The following is a 13,493-nucleotide window of genomic DNA, read 5'->3' as shown; positions in this document are numbered from 1 at the left end:
GCCCAGGGTGTGTCAGACACCGGGGAAGAGGGGGAGAAGGGTGCTTGTTCTCAACAAGCTGCCCACGGGTGCAGTGTTACAGGGAAAATGGCCAGAAGCCTCTTGGTCTTTGCCGGCTCTGCTGGAGCCTTTGTGCTGGCGGTACAGTGGGTGGGCAGCGGCTGCAGCTGCGGGGATCCATGCGAGACCGGTGCCTGGAGATGGCCACGACCCCTGTCCCAGCCAGGAAGCGCCATCGGTGTCCTCCTGCCCGGGTGTTGCTGGCTGGATCGCTGAGGGCTCCGTGGTGCCTCTTGCTCAGGCTCCTCTGCAGCTCCTGTGGGGCTGCAGTGCTGCTGCCGGGCTCGTTGGCCAGGCTGCGGGAGACCCTGAAGTGACGATGTGCCGGGAGGCCATGAAGGGATGAGGGGCTGTGGAGGCCCTGATGGGAAAGGGCAGTGGGAAGGCACGAGGGCCATGTGTGAGGAAGTGGGTGGCAGGAGGCTACAAGGGGACAGGAGGCACCTGAGGGGCCGGGGCAGTGGGAAGCCCTGAGGAATGCAGTGTCAGAGGTCATAAGCAGCCCCCCAGCAGCCGCCTTGCTCCTGACACCTGATTGCTCTGGTGCTTTCCCTAAGGCTTTTCCAGGCCTGTGGCAGAAGCCTTCGAGGCCAGGACACCACCCCAGCAGCAGGGTGAGGACACCCCTGAGATCCCCCGGCTGGGCTGGCTGCGCATGGCCAGGAGGCAGAGGCAGAGCTGGTGGCCAGTCCACAGTGCTGTCACCAAGGCTCCCTGACACAGAGCTCTGGGCCACCAGAGCTACTGCCACCGGCTGCGGCCCGCGCGGTTTGTGCCCTGTGGATTTTCAGGCTTGTGCCAATGGGAGCGTGGAGCTGCTGATGCTGAGGTGTTTTTTCCTTACTTTCTCGCAGGATGACATGCTGGTGCAGGTGCTCTCCATGTTTGTCTTTGGAACATTGATGATTTTCGTAGTAGAAGAAGGAAAAAGGGCCCTGAAGATACACCAGCGGCAGAGCCAGCTACCACTTGTCTTCCACTGCCATGATGAGAATCAGTTTGTGGCAGAGGTGAGGACTCGTGGGTTGCTGGTGCCCCCCTGGCAGCAGGCTTGGCTGCCTCCTGCTCTGGTGCCTGGCAGGCTGCAGCCTCCTCCAGGCCTTGGCACAGGAACACTGGTCCTGTGTCCTGGGCTGTGGGGCCATCTCTGCTGCTCTGCTGCTCTCCAGGCCTCTAGAACAACACTGCGCTGTGTGGCCAAGTTCTGAAGTAGGCCAGAACTTGAAAAACCTATGAAGAAGGAGAAAGTCTGGAAGTTTGCCGAGTGCCTGCTAAAGACGACCTGCAAGTACCAGATTCAGCCTGGAGAAGCCCCCTGAGCGCGATGCTCACTGTGTGTGCTTGACAGCTGTGGCCTAGGCCTGCGCTGCACGCAAAGGCCGCACGGGCTCTTCTCCAGGCTCCAGCGACCCCGAGCCGGGTGCCCAGGGAAACCCAGTCCTTCAAGACTGCGTGGCAGAACGTGGCTCCCCGGGCCGCAACCGGCCCTCTGCCCCTGCAGAGCCCGGCGCCAGCGGCTGCCGGCCGCGCCTCAGGGCTGGGCAGCCAGGGGAGGTCGAGGCCGGGCGCGGGCAGCGCCTGGCAAAGGGCCGGAGCCCACCCCGACCCTTCCCTGCCGCCGAGCTCTGCAGCTGACAGAGGACGACACCCGAGTCGCCAATTACCTATGGCAGGCACTGCAGTACCTGCAAGAGCCCACAGGAGTCCCTGAGAGCAGAGGCCATCAGGTTCATCGGTGAGCTCGGGCTCCCTCTCTGTCCCGCCACAGCTTGGCCCCAGCCCCGCCGACTGCCCTGGCAGCGCCAGCCGGGCACGGCGCCGCGGAGCTCCGGCTGCTCTCGGGGCAGCTGCCGACCTCTCACAGCCGTGCCTGTGGGCATCAGAATGGGGCAAGGGCCTGGGCTGAGCCCTGCCGGGCCAGGAGGGCGAGTGACCACAGGGCTGGCAGCACCACAGGAAAACAGCTGTCCCACTGGGCCTGTGACAGGCTCTGTGTTCGCAGGGCTCGCCGGGAGGACAGTGAGGAGGCATCCGCAAGACCTCGAGGTGCTCTGCAGAGGTGAGTGAGCACAGCCGGCTGTCAGCAGGGAATGGCAGGAGGAGCTGCCGTTCCTGTCCTGGCTGCCAAGGACTCTGCAGTCTGTGCCGACGGGGATCAGCGTGGGCTGAGCACACAGAGATTTCAGGGTCGCGTGAGGGATTTGTGGCCAGCAGCTTCGGGCTGATCCCCTTGGTCCCTGCTCCCTCCTGGCCATGGCTAAAGTTGGGTTGGATAGCCCTGGCAGAGAGGTGTCCTTGGATCCTCACAGATCAGGGGGATCTGACCGTGGCTCTGTTTCTCTCTCTTCCAGCCCTTGAACACACGACAGATGACAGAAGCGGTGCCGTGTCAGACCTTGCACTTGAAACATTGTATGTCCTCCGGGCAATACAGAGTGGGCGATATTCCATCTTCCAGAGGCTTCAACATCGGTTCCGCAGGGCATGGAGGACACGACCTCATCTGTCAGGCCTCAACTGGCTGAGCTGCTGGAGATCGGCAGAGAGCTGATCTGGGAGGCTCTGTCTCCTGGGGCCACCTGAGCCAGCAGGGGTTTCCTTTTTCTTGAAGATTGTTCTTTTCTTCTTTTAGTCTTTCTTTAGTATATGAACATAGGATGTTTTATAATACACAGACTCCCAGGGTCTTTCTTTTGCTGCCCAGGGTCTGCAGGACACTGGGGAATAGGGGGAGAAGGGTGCTTGTTCTCAACAAGTTGCCCACGGGTGCAGTGTTACAGGGAAAATGGCCAGAAGCCTCTTGGTCTTTGGCGGCTCTGCTGGTGCATTTGTGCTGGCGGCACAGTGGGTGGGCAGCAGCTGCAGCTGCGGGGATCCATGCGAGGCCAGTGCCTGGAGATGGCCACGACCCCTGTCCCAGCTAGGAAGCACCATCTATTCATGGGAATGGCTTGAATTCATCCAGGAAGTGTTTCCAATAGCCTTGTGTGCGATCCTTGCTTGGTTGTTTTAATCACAATTTGTATCCTGGTGTGCTGGTCTTGCACATATGACATTTATTGAGAAAGGAACAAGACACTCATGGAAAATTTTTTTAAAGTGAGCTACTGAGAGCTTCTTCTGTGTCTGACAAAAACCAATCAGGGATTAATTTTTAGAATTGACAACTTGTCAAACCACTGAGAAAGCCGAACAGGCCTCTGTGAACATGCATTTTAAAAACCAACAAAGCCCGGGAAACTCTCTTTCCCTTCCTGCCTGAATATAGGTACCAGCCTGGTCCAGCCCCTCCAGGTGGGGCGGGCCCAGTCCCATCCTGTCAAGACCCCCAGCGTTTGCTAGGAAGGGCCATTGTGCAGTTTGTCTAGACGGGCCGCGGCACAGTGGAAATGCTGTCGCTGCTAACATCTAGCCGACATTCAGCCCTGCCCTTCTGCTGCTCCATGCCGAGCTCTGGGGTGGGCTGGGCCCGCCTGGAATGGCATGCAGAAAAAGCCAGAAAATAGTCATGCAGCAGGAACAATCACCACTGTTCCTTACTGGGCCCTTGCTCTCCTGGCCCATCCCCCAGTGTAAAACTCTCCACAGCAATAGCTCCTGGCTACCACCTGGCTGGGCTCACAGAACCATCTGCAGGCCCAGGCAAGGCATTAACTCTTTCACTGCACAGGTGAGACTTGCAGACCTTCAGTCCTCTCTCAAGTGAAAGAAAAGGACATAGAGACATCAAAGTCAGACAAGAAGGAAGAGTCAGGTCCCAGATGGCAGGGGATGAGGAGATGTCTTAGACTGAAATTCTCTTGTAAGCTATGGAGAAGGTATGGTTGTTTTGCTACACCAGACTCCTTTTTTCCCTGTAACTCATAGAAATGCGTATGGTGTAGATGAAATGTTTGAACTGTAGACATGAGCAGAGGCATTTGTGCTGAACTAAGCAGATACTGAAGTAGCGATGATCCCCATGAGAAGTTTGCACAGAGAGAGAAGAGTGATGAAGACCCTTTGCCCCCAGGGAAGAAGACCTCTGTTCCCTGAGATGAAGATGATCTCAGAGTTAGATGAAGAGAGCCTTTGCTTGGACTGCTAAGCCTTGCAGTGTGCCCCATAAGTTGACGTGGCCCACAGATTCAGCTGTGAGATGGCTGAAAAAATGGGAGGGACTTCATGATTGCAGATTTCCTGGGCGGCTGCTATTTGTGGAAATTGAAGCCACAGGAGAACTGTTTCTTGTGGAGAAGTTGCCATAGACTGAAGAGATAGACTCGTCTCCCTAAATAAATTGGAGAAAGACTATTTTGGAGATGGTAAACTCACTGATTTATTTCTATATGTTGTCAGTGTCAAAGAAAAGAGAGTGTGGCGGGGAGGAGAAGTGTTCTGAAAGTTTTATTCTGATTGTTTTTATATTTTTTTAGTTTTGGTTAATACAGCTTTTCTTTATACCCTTAAGGTTTGAGCCTGTTTTGCCTTTCTTCTAATCCTACCTCACAGGAAGAAATGAGTAAATAATTCTAGTGTGTGCACTGGTGATTTAGCCAGCACTAAATCCACCACATAACTTGGTGCATTGGCCAGGAAATCTCAAACTGGCAAATCAAAACCACTACACCTGGGGATGATGGAATTCATTTGACTATTCCAGCATGTGTTTGCTGATATTTGTGTTTGGAAATGGACAGGAGATTGTTGAAAGCTTTCTGTATTTCACCCAGCTGTCATTGGACATGAGCTACCAGCACCAGACACGCAGCATCTGGAGCTCTGAACATTGGAGTTCGGGCTAATGGTTGTGTTAGAACACAAGGCAACATGACAGTGCCTCTGTACAATCTAGTTGTCCTGTGAAACTCAGCAACTGATTGTGATCTGGTGCTCCTGCCAATGCCTTCCCTGAAAAAAATAATTCGAGGACTCACAGCTTCTGTCTTCTGACAGATGCCAAGTGTTGCCAGCAGTTGTTCCAGGTGCTCCTGCCAACAAGCCCCTGTAGGAAGGAGCACAGCCCCCAGTGCACGTGGCCTTTGGCTCCCTCTGGCACAAAAGCCCCTCGGGGCACAGGTCTCTGGGGCAGGAGCCGGGCACCAGCGCTGCCAGGGCTCAGGGGGTGTCAGGTCTGCTTGGGCAGGGACTCTGCCACACCTGCTGATTTCAGTGCTTGCTGGGCCCCAGGGGTCAGAGCAGCATTCGTGCCCTGGCCCACACGTTCCTTGTCTGTGTCCCAGACGCAGGTTTAGGATGGCCACCAGCCGGGACGTGTCCCAAGGAGGCGGAGGCAGCTTCTGTGCAAGGCCCCGTGCCCTTCCCGCTGCGGCTGCGTCGGCAGCCCTGGGGGCTCCTTCTGCTGCCCTGAGCCTGCAGAGCAGGGCAGCGTTTGCTGATGGCTTGAGCTGTTGCTAAAGATCCTGTCGGGCTGTCTGAGACACTTGGGGTGAGGAATTCCTTCACCCCTGGGCCACTTTGGGTGGGCCGGGGGCAGCCGCAGGGCAGGTGGCAGTGTGTGCAAGGGCCCTTTGTGACACGGTGCAGCATGGTCACTGTGGCATGGAATGGTGTCAAAGGAGCCTTTGTGACGTGTGGTGACATAGGAGCTGGAGGTGACAGGGCCACGCCACAGTGCTTGGAGCACGCGACGGGACAGGACGCGCCAGAGCGGTGCTGTGAGGAGCCCCCACACAGCGCGCTCGTTCGTCTCTGATCCGGAGCTTTTCCGAGGCGTTATTCCTGCAGGTGACCTCGAGGCCAGACCACAGGGCTGGGTGACCTGTGGTTTCCCTGAGGCTTCTCTTCTACAGGTGCCCTTGAGGGCAGACTGTGGGACTTGGTGCCCCACAGCTTTTCCGAGGCCTCTCGCATTGCTGCAGCAGCTGCCCTCAAGTCCAGACTGAGGGTTTTGCTGACCACAGTCCTTGACGAGGAGTCTCCCGTCCTTGTGGTGGGAGCCCTCGAGACCAGAGTGCAGGACCTGCTGTCCTGTAGTCTTCTCAGGACATTAGTCTTGCAGGGGCCTTCAAGGCACGAGCGCAGCACTTGCTGACTCGGAGCTTTTCCGAGGCATCTCTCCTGCAAGTATCCTTCAATCCAGTCAGTGACATGGAGCAGAGACCCCCAAGAGTGCCCAAGCTGGCCTGGGTGATGGAGGAGGAAGAAAGCCCTGAAAGTTCCTCAGCTGAGAAGACTGAAGAGGTGGTGCCGGTCCAGCAGCCGCAGGAGGGTGAGTGGCAGAGCTGGGCCTCAGGGCTGGTGCCTGCATCCAGCTTGGCCCTACCCCATCCCATCCCATCGGGACATGGCCAGGGACAGGACGGAAGAGGGGCCGGGCACACACCCCATAGCCCTGTGCTCCATTCCCTGGGGTATCCCAGGGCTGTCCCTGCCTGGGCAGGCCTGTGCTCTCCGGCCCCTCCCGCAGCCCCTCAGCTCTGGCTGCGCTCGCTCTTTGCCAGGTGCTGCCACGGACCCAACACAAGAGCAGGAACCCACCGTTGGCCGCTTCCACAGAACAGCACGGGTACCTGCAGCCATCCCCACCTGGGCTGGGCCTGCTGCCACTGCTCATCCCAGCACAGCGCTTGGAACATGCCATGGAACATCTCTCTCTTCCTGCCCTTCTCTCACAGCTGATTTACAACTTCATCAAGAGCATTCGGCCCAAAGGGACCAGCAGCACGGGCACTAGGGTCATAGCATACTCAGACGTCTTCAAACATGAATTCTCTCCTGCCCTGCTGGATTTGATTGTGGAAATGGGTGTTTCAAAACCCGACCAGGTAAGCAGCCTGTGGCCAGGCTTCGATCCCCCCATGAGTCATGTGGCTTCCCAAGCCACTGGGGCCTGCTGGGCCCTGTAAGCCTTTGAGGCCATCGCAGTGTGGTGGGAAGAGAAGCACCTCTCTGGGGAAGCTGGGGACATTATTGCCTCTGGTAGCTTTCCAAGTCTCCCCTTGCCTTCCTCAGGTGCCTGCCATGGTGAGGTACATCCACCAGTGGCTCCTGGCCAATGAGTCTGCTGAGCACAGGCTGGACAGGAGCCTGCTGAATCTCACTGAGGCACAGCCCACTGACGTGGTGATGACTCTCCTGCGTGTGGCCCCATCGTGTGACAGGTATGGGGCCCACCTGCTCAGAGGGCTCAGGACTCACCAGCCCATAACCCTGTGCAGCCTGTTCCAGGTGTCTGACCAACAGAGACTTCCAGGGCCCTCTGGCTGCTCCTTTTCCCAGCCCTGGCATGTCAGCCCTCGAGCCTGCTGCCATGCTCCCTCCCTGCCCCACAGGGCTGGGCTGCCCGGTGAGGGGCAGTGGGCAGAGGCAGAGCTGGCAGCCAGCTCAGGTCCTCCCGCTGCTGCCCAGACCATGGTTCTGTGTCTGAGACCACCCTGAGACAGAGCTCTGACCCCACAGAGCTGCAGTGATCATGTGGAAGACGATCATGTCCTTACCCAAGACTGCGGAGGTGGTGCAGCAGCTACTCCTTGATGTGCTGGGGAAGCTGGCCAGAGTACAGCACGTGCACCTCTGATGGGGACAGAACGGGTGTCTTTGCCCTGGCTGTGAGTTTCTGGAACTGGCCTTTGCTCTCCCCAAGGCCGCCTCTGCAGCAGCTCTCCACCCTCTTTCCCCCACTGCATCTCCCTGCCTCAGGTGCTGGGCTGAATCCTGGCCTAGGGGCAGCTTCAGGGGCACCAGGCCCGGTGCTCCCCCTGCTGTCTCCCCTGGCCTCTCCCTGCCTCGCTCGGGCCCTGCCACAGGGACACCTGGGCACTGAGCGCTGTCTCGGGGTGCTTTGTCCTTTGCAGGCAACTGTGGTGATGTGGAAGATCCTCCAGGAGCCTTGCTGCCCGCGTGTAGTGATAGTGTTCTTCCCCCGCCTATTTGTGCATCTGCTCTTCCAAGTGTTCTTCAGCACTTTGGACATGCCAGAGGAGGTCGATAAATTTTGGAAGAAATGCCAGGAAGAACATGGCCTTGCCACCAGCCCCAACAGGTTCTCCATCCCAGTCCTTCTGTCCCTGCCATGTCCCCAGGGAAGGAGCCAGTGCTCCCAACATGACCTGATCTTTGCTCTGCACACAGATTTGCAGTGCAGACCCTGAAGTCCCTGCTCTGCCAAATGCAGTATGAGGGTGTGGTGGTGTCAATGGAACGCAAGCGTGCCTGGGACACGCTGCTCTGTGCTGACACCCACCACTATGCAGTGGGTCTGCTGGCCAGGTGAGACCCCCATTTCCCCTCTGTCCCCAGCATTTGTGCTCTGTGCCTGGAGTGCCCCACACCGGGGTAGAGCCAAGCAGACTGGAAAAGGCTGGGAGAGGAGGGTGCCCATAAGGAGCTGCCTCCCAAATGGCACAGGCCCCCTTGCAGGATGATGGGGAAACACCAGCGCTCTGGGAGTCAGTCCTGAGAGAGGATTGTCCCCCTGGCTCATGGTCTTAGTGCCTTTTTCCACCTTCCAGGGAACTGCGCAATGCCTCCATGCACTTGTGTAAAAGCATCTTATGCTGCCTCCTTGAGATGCTCAGCACAGAGATGCCATACTGGGATTACCCTGCCCTGGCATTCCTTGTGGAGGTGAGCGTGATGGCCAGCGCTGCCTCGCTGAGCTGCCTCCCAGCTCTCTGCCTTCTTGCAGCCGCAACTGCCCGGGACGGTGCCCGTGTCCTGTGCTGCTGCGTGGGCCCAGCCCTGTGTGGTTCCGGGCTCCTGCCGGCCAGCCGGGTCCCCTGTCACTGCCCTGTGCTTTTCAGGTCTTGGATTGCCTGGACTTGAACGAATGCACTGACAGAATAATGGATGTCTTGTCAAGGCACCTGAAGTGCGAGTGCACAGAGATTCGTCGCCAGGTTCTCAGGGCCCTCCTTCTGCTCAGGGACCATCCCTTGCTGGTGAGAAGGAGGCAGTGGCTGCAGCTGCACTAATGCACTCGCTTGGTCTTGTCTGGGCTTTGGGTGCTGGGGCAGCTGCTCATAGCTGCCTTGCCTCCCGGTTCAGCTGCCCGAGTGCTCCGGGACATGACTTTGGTCTCTGAGGCCTGAGGCAGCAGGGTGGCGTTTCACAAATTGTGTTCTGCACAGACCTGAAAGAATGTGGAACATGAGCGAAAGCCTCGTGGAGCTCCTGCAAGACAATGACAGTGACGTGGTCAGAATGACCATCATGCTCCTCAGCTATTTGTTCCTGGATAATAGCGCTCCCATAGCCAGCCCCATTGCCCTACAGCTGGCTGAGGCAGTCCTGCCACTCTTTGACCACGTAAGGCTCTGTGCCCCCAGCCACAGCCACCGGGCACGGCCCACACACTTAGTGCCCTGTGCATTTTTAGGCTTGTGGCAATGGGAGCGTGGAGCAGCTGATGCTGAGGTCTTTTGTCCTTCCTTTTGTGCAGGATGATATGCAGGTGCAGGTGCTCTCCATGTTTGTCTTTCGAACATTGATGACTTTTATAGTAGAAGAAGGAAAAAGGCCCCTTAAGATACATGTGCGGCGGAGCCAACTACCACTTGTCTTCCACTGCCATGATGAGAATCGGTGTGTGGCAGAGGTGAGGACTCGTGGGCTGCTGGTGTCCCCCTGGCAGCGGGCTTGGCTGCGTCCTGCTCTGGTGCCTGGCAGGCTGCAGCCTCCTCCAGGCCTTGGCACAGGGATGGGGATCCTGTGTCCTGGGCTGTGGGGCCATCTCTGCTGCTCTGCTGCTCTCCAGGCCTCTAGGACAACACTGCGCTGTGTGGCCAAGTTCCGAAATAGGCCAGAACTTGAAAAACCTCTGAAGAAGGAGAAAGTCTGGAAGTTTGCCGAGTGCCTGGTAAGGACGGCCTGCATGTACCAGATTCAGCCTGGAGAAACCCCCTGAGCGCGGTGCTCGCTGTGTGTGCTTGACAGCTCTGGTCTAGACCAGCGCTGCACGCAAGGGCCGCACGGGCTCTTCTCCAGGCTCCTGTGGCCCAGAGCCGAGTGCCCAGGGAAAACCAGTCCTGCGGGACTGCGTGGTGGCACCGTGGCTCCCCGGGTCGCAGCCGGCCCTCTGCCCCTGCAGAGCCCGGCGCCAGTGGCTGCCGGCCGTGCCTCAGGGCTGGGTAGCCATGGGAGGCCGGGGCCGGGCGCGGGCAGCGCCTGGCAAAGGGCTGGAGCCCACCCCGACCCTTCCCTGCCTCCGCTCTCTGCAGCTGACAGAGGACGACACCCGAGTCGCCAATTACCTACGGCAGGCACTGCAGTACCTGCAGAGCCCACAGGAGTCCCTGAGAGCAGCGGCCATCAGGTTCATTGGTGAGCTTGGGTGCCACAGCTCGGCCCCAGCCCCGCCTGCTGCCCCGGCAGTGCCGTCCGGGAACGGCGCCGCGGAGCCCCGGCTGCCCACGGGGCTGCTGCCGACCTCTCGCAGCCATGCCCTTGGGCGTCAGAATGGGGCAAGGGCCCGGGCTGAGCCCTGCCGGGCCAGGAGGGCGAGTGGCCACAGGGCTGGCAGCACCATGGGAAGGGAGCTGTGCCACTGGGCCTGTGACAGGCTCTGTGTTCGCAGGGCTCGCCGGGAGGACAGTGAGGAGGCATCCGCAAGACCTCGAGGTGCTCTGCAGAGGTGAGTGAGCACAGCCGGCTGTCAGCAGGGAATGGCAGGAGGAGCTGCCGTTCCTGTCCTGGCTGCCAAGGACTCTGCAGCCTGTGCCGACGGGGATCAGCGTGGGCTGAGCACACAGAGATTTCAGGGATGCGTGAGGGATTTGTGGCCAGCAGCTTCGGGCTGATCCCCTTGGTCCCTGCTCCCTCCTGGCCATGGCTAAAGTTGGGTGGGATAGCCCTGGCAGAGAGGTGTCCTTGGATCCTCACAGATCAGGGGGATCTGACCGTGGCTCTGTTTCTCTCTCTTCCAGCCCTTGAACACACGACAGATGACAGAAGCGGTGCCGTGTCAGACCTTGCACTTGAAACATTGTATGTCCTCCGGGCAATACAGAGTGGGCGATATTCCATCTTCCAGAGGCTTCAACATCGGTTCCGCAGGGCATGGAGGACACGACCTCATCTGTCAGGCCTCAACTGGCTGAGCTGCTGGAGATCGGCAGAGAGCTGATCTGGGAGGCTCTGTCTCCTGGGGCCACCTGAGCCAGCAGGGGTTTCCTTTTTCTTGAAGATTGTTCTTTTCTTCTTTTAGTCTTTCTATAGTATACGAATATAGGATGTTTTATAATACACAGAATCCCAGGGTCTTTCTTTTGCTGCCCAGGGTGTGTCAGACACCGGGGAAGAGGGGGAGAAGGGTGCTTGTTCTCAACAAGCTGCCCACGGGTGCAGTGTTACAGGGAAAATGGCCAGAAGCCTCTTGGTCTTTGCCGGCTCTGCTGGAGCCTTTGTGCTGGCGGCACAGTGGGTGGGCAGCGGCTGCAGCTGCGGGGATCCATGCGAGGCCAGTGCCTGGAGATGGCCACGACCCCTGTCCCAGCTAGGAAGCTCCATCTATTCATGGGAATGGCTTGAATTCATCCAGGAAGTGTTTCCAATAGCCTTGTGTGTGATCCTTGCTTGGTTGTTTTAATCACAATTTGTATCCTGGTGTGCTGGTCTTGCACATATGACATTTATTGAGAAAGGAACAAGACACTCATGGAAAATTTTTTTAAAGTGAGCTGCTGAGAGCTTCTTCTGTGTCTGACAAAAACCAATCAGGGATTAATTTTTAGAATTGACAACTTGTCAAACCACTGAGAAAGCCTGAACAGGCCTCTGTGAACATGCATTTTAAAACAACAAAGCCCTGGGAAACTCTCTTTCCCTTCCTGCCTGAATATAGGTACCAGCTTGGTCCAGCCCCTCCAGGTGGGGCGGGCCCAGTCCCATCCTGTCAAGACCCCCAGCGTTTGCTAGGAAGGGCCATTGTGCAGTTTGTCTAGACGGGCCGCGGCACAGTGGAAATGCTGTCGCTGCTAACATCTAGCCGACATTCAGCCCTGCCCTGCTGCTGGTCCAGGCCGAGCTCTGGGGTGGGCCGGGCCCCCCTGGAATGGCATGCAGAAAAAGCCAGAAAATAGTCATGCAGCAGGAACAATCACCACTGTTCCTTGCTGGGCCCTTGCTCTCCTGGCCCATCCCCCAGTGTAAAACTCTCCACATCAATAGCTCCTGGCTGCCACCTGGCTGGGCTCACAGAACCATCAGCAGGCCCAGGCAAGGTATTAACTCTTTCACTGCACAGGTGAGACTTGCAGACCTTCAGTCCTCTCTCAAGTGAAAGAAAAGGACATAGAGACATCAAAGTCAGACAAGAAGGAAGAGTCAGGTCCCAGATGGCAGGGGATGAGGAGATGTCTTGGACTGAAATTCTCTTGTAAGCTATGGAGTAGGTATGGTTGTTTTGCTACACCAGACTCCTTTTTTCCCTGTAACTCATAGAAATGCGTATGGTGTAGATGAAATGTTTGAACTGTAGACATGAGCAGAGGCATTTGTGCTGAACTAAGCAGATACTGAAGTAGCGATGATCCCCATGAGAAGTTTGCACAGAGAGAGAAGAGTGATGAAGACCCTTTGCCCCCAGGGAAGAAGACCTCTGTTCCCTGAGATGAAGATGATCTCAGAGTTAGATGAAGAGAGCCTTTGCTTGGACTGCTAAGCCTTGCAGTGTGCCCCATAAGTTGACGTGGCCCACAGATTCAGCTGTGAGATGGTTGAAAAAATGGGAGGGACTTCATGATTGCAGATTTCCTGGGCGGCTGCTATTTGTGGAAATTGAAGCCACAGGAGAACTGTTTCTTGTGGAGAAGTTGCCATAGACTGAAGAGATAGACTCGTCTCCCTAAATAAATTGGAGAAACACTATTTTGGAGATGGTAAACTCACTGATTTATTTCTATATGTTGTCAGTGTCAAAGAAAAGAGAGTGTGGCGGGGAGGAGAAGTGTTCTGAAAGTTTTATTCTGATTGTTTTTATATTTGTTTAGTTTTGGTTAATACAGCTTTTCTTTATACCCTTAAGGTTTGAGCCTGTTTTGCCTTTCTTCTAATCCTACCTCACAGGAAGAAATGAGTAAATAATTCTAGTGTGTGCACTGGTGATTTAGCCAGCACTAAATCCACCACATAAATTGGTGCATTGGCCGGGAAATCTCAAACTGGCAAATCAAAACCACTACACCTGGGGATGCTGGAATTCATTTGACTATTCCAGCATGTGTTTGCTGATATTTGTGTTTGGAAATGGACAGGAGATTGTTGAAAGCTTTCTGTATTTCACCCAGCTGTCATTGGACATGAGCTACCACCACCAGACACGCAGCATCTGCAGCTCTGAACATTGGAGTTCGGGCTAATGGTTGTGTTAGAACACAAGGCAACATGACAGTGCCTCTGTACAATCTAGTTGTCCTGTGAAACTCAGCAGCTGATTGTGATCTGGTGCTCCTGCCAATGCCTTCCCTGAAAAAAATAACTCGAGGACTCACAGC

At 56.6% G+C, this 13,493-nt stretch overlaps 1 protein-coding gene and 1 long non-coding RNA gene across 2 annotated transcripts; both read left to right on the top strand.

The window, feature by feature from the left end:
* Positions 1-6,150: 6,150 nt before the first annotated feature.
* Positions 6,151-8,975, top strand: LOC117011382. The gene is made up of 9 exons (XM_033086738.1): positions 6,151-6,271; positions 6,504-6,568; positions 6,678-6,827; positions 7,015-7,163; positions 7,462-7,558; positions 7,857-8,044; positions 8,134-8,271; positions 8,514-8,628; positions 8,805-8,975. The coding sequence occupies exons 1-9, from the start codon at positions 6,151-6,153 to the stop codon at positions 8,973-8,975; spliced, it is 1,194 nt and encodes a 397-aa protein (XP_032942629.1).
* An 836-nt stretch (positions 8,976-9,811) lies between these two features.
* Positions 9,812-11,056, top strand: LOC117011378. The gene is made up of 4 exons (XR_004420940.1): positions 9,812-9,859; positions 10,221-10,323; positions 10,577-10,633; positions 10,926-11,056. It is a non-coding gene; the product is annotated as an uncharacterized LOC117011378 (long non-coding RNA).
* Positions 11,057-13,493: the final 2,437 nt, after the last annotated feature.

Source organism: Catharus ustulatus, unplaced genomic scaffold, assembly GCF_009819885.2.
Source record: "Catharus ustulatus isolate bCatUst1 unplaced genomic scaffold, bCatUst1.pri.v2 scaffold_127_arrow_ctg1, whole genome shotgun sequence".
Classification (NCBI taxonomy): domain Eukaryota; kingdom Metazoa; phylum Chordata; class Aves; order Passeriformes; family Turdidae; genus Catharus; species Catharus ustulatus.
This window is presented reverse-complemented; position numbering and strand designations above follow the sequence as displayed.

What these genes read in the sequence shown, in the direction of transcription:
- LOC117011382 (XM_033086738.1), top strand. Translation starts at nt 6,151, where the DNA reads ATGGAGCAGAGACCCCCAAGAGTGCCCAAGCTGGCCTGGGTGATGGAG. An exon ending in GTGTTTCAAAACCCGACCAG is followed by an intron (nt 6,828 to 7,014) that starts GTAAGCAGCCTG and finishes TGCCTTCCTCAG; the next exon opens with GTGCCTGCCATGGTGAGGTA. An exon ending in CTTGCCACCAGCCCCAACAG is followed by an intron (nt 8,045 to 8,133) that starts GTTCTCCATCCC and finishes CTCTGCACACAG; the next exon opens with ATTTGCAGTGCAGACCCTGA.